Genomic DNA, 2,025 nt, shown 5'->3' with positions numbered 1-2,025 from the left:
GCAGCAGCTGCATTTCCCCAGCCTATACGTCACTCTATGGTTTATATAATCTTAGGCTTTCAGATTAGCCTGTTTATTTAATACTTTCTGTATGGCAACAGCCCTTGTCCTGTAACTCTCCTTGAAAGACATTTGACTGACTTATTCCTCTTTCAATGCTATTATCATTGATTTGATTAGCTGTTGTGCAAGGTAAGTTCTGGGTGATTTGGTTTGTTTGTGATACTGTGATACCTATTACAGGAAGAAGCAAGGCTGAAGACTCTTGCAAGCACAAGCACTTTATGCACAGACTCCAGCCTCAGCCTCTCCTCTGGCCCATCATCTGGTTACAACAGCAGTAACACCGCTACGTTTACTGCGAGTAACCTCAGCAGCCAGGAAGGACAGGTGAGAAACAGCTGGCCTGTGAGACTGATGTCTCCTGATGCTTCAGCAGTGACAGAGAGAGAATGTAAGAACAGAAACCCTTTCTGAGATGGTTCGTATTCCATCACAGCTATCAAGCAGGACAAGTTCGTGTCACTAGTACACAGAGGGGTGATAGAGGGTGGAGGGAACATTATCGTATAACAGAAGAGAACAGTGATGCTTTTTTTTCTTAAACTCACAGATAAAAGAAAGTGTTACTATTGTCAGCAATGCCACTATTTGTCAAACGTTTTAGAAACAGGCCTTTTCTTGTGATAAACCAGAATCTGGTATTCTCAGCATGCCTCCCTCAATGATGACTTAAGAGCTTGTGTGTGTGAACATGAACTTTCCTGACCCGCGCTAGCTCCTTACGCGTGGTTTGCTGAAATTCCTGTGTCAAGGTGTCACTTCATAACCAGGGGAAATGCAAAGGAGAGCTACTTTGTGATAAAGAGACACTTCCAACCTTGTAAGGCAGATTTGCTATGAATATTCCACTTGCTATGTAACAATTTATTTTTCCCAGTTCACACCAAAAGCTTCCACTTACTTCTGCTCCTTCTTAAATCAGGTTTCTTCTGGAAATGGTTCCCTTTCAAGAGATTCACGAGGTCGTTCAGCTGTTAGAAATAGTCAGCTTTTTGTGCTAGAGCAACTACAGAGGGATTCAACATTTGGTGAGTAAAAAGTATGTCTCAAACATATGCTTGAGTTGTATCCCAAAGCCTAACAATATTTGTCATTTATACAAATAAAAATCTAATTTGATTCTCAGTATTTTGAGGCTGCCCCTACCATCATATGACTTGAGAAAAAATACTGTCAACCAGCCAAAGCTTGCTTAGAATTTCTTGAAAAAGTGCACAGTGATTTGGTCCCTCTGATGTTGGTCTTTTGATGTGGTAACATCAAAAAGTACAGTGTTGTGAGAGGATGAGACTAATGCTTTGCATGGGCCAAGGAACCATGGGATGGGTGGTGAAAGCTGCCAAGGATAGGATTGTACCTGCAAGTTCTTGTTTTTATCCTCAAGACTGATGTTGCCTGTTCTTCAGGTTATTTTTGTTAGCTTCTGTGTGGGAATAACCATTACAATTAAGTAATGCAAAATGCAACTGATGTGTAATTACCACTACACGGGTTGTCTAGGCAGGGGATGGTACCAGTCCTTCCTCAGGAGCATTGGGTGCTCCAGCACAGGGTTTAAGACCATACAACTATCTGAAGAATAGTGGTGGGTTTCCTTTTTATTGTTTTTCATTCTCCTGTGGCTTTTTTGTTTCCTGCAGAAGCCGGCAGAATTCAGCCATCTCTTCCTTCTAGTAGCGTCAGCTGTAGGTTCACTCATGGAGTAACTATTTCTGTCAGCTCCTCTTCAACAAAGGAATACCAAGATTTATCCAAACATATCTTGGCTAATGCTACCACTGAGGTAAGAAAATAAGCAGAGTTGTGACTTATGTCTATAATTCCTACTGGTAGTTGTCACAAAAACGGGTGAGGCAAGCCTTGTTCTAAACGGGCAGCAGTTACCCATTTGTCAGTTACAGCAGGACACGCTGCGCCGTGTTGAATGGTGAGCAGCAGAGGGGGTCAGCCGAGACGGCTGCA

General features: G+C 42.4%; 1 protein-coding gene across 1 annotated transcript in view; it reads left to right on the top strand.

Moving 5' to 3' along the window:
- The window catches only part of STARD9 (StAR-related lipid transfer (START) domain containing 9), a gene marked incomplete at its 5' end in the record, with an annotated part of 21,049 nt that overhangs the window by 15,847 nt on the left and 3,177 nt on the right, over positions 1-2,025 (top strand). The window contains 3 exons of the mRNA XM_010143404.1: positions 244-390; positions 986-1,091; positions 1,704-1,846. Of these exons, the coding sequence (XP_010141706.1) occupies positions 244-390; positions 986-1,091; positions 1,704-1,846 (396 nt within the window). The remainder of the gene's footprint in view (positions 1-243; positions 391-985; positions 1,092-1,703; positions 1,847-2,025) is intronic.

The sequence above is a fragment of the Buceros rhinoceros genome, unplaced genomic scaffold (assembly GCF_000710305.1).
Source record: "Buceros rhinoceros silvestris isolate BGI_N320 unplaced genomic scaffold, ASM71030v1 scaffold16569, whole genome shotgun sequence".
In the NCBI taxonomy this organism is placed as follows: Eukaryota; Metazoa; Chordata; class Aves; order Bucerotiformes; family Bucerotidae; genus Buceros; species Buceros rhinoceros.
Note: the sequence above shows the minus strand (reverse complement) of the source record. Positions and strands in the feature narration are given on the sequence as shown.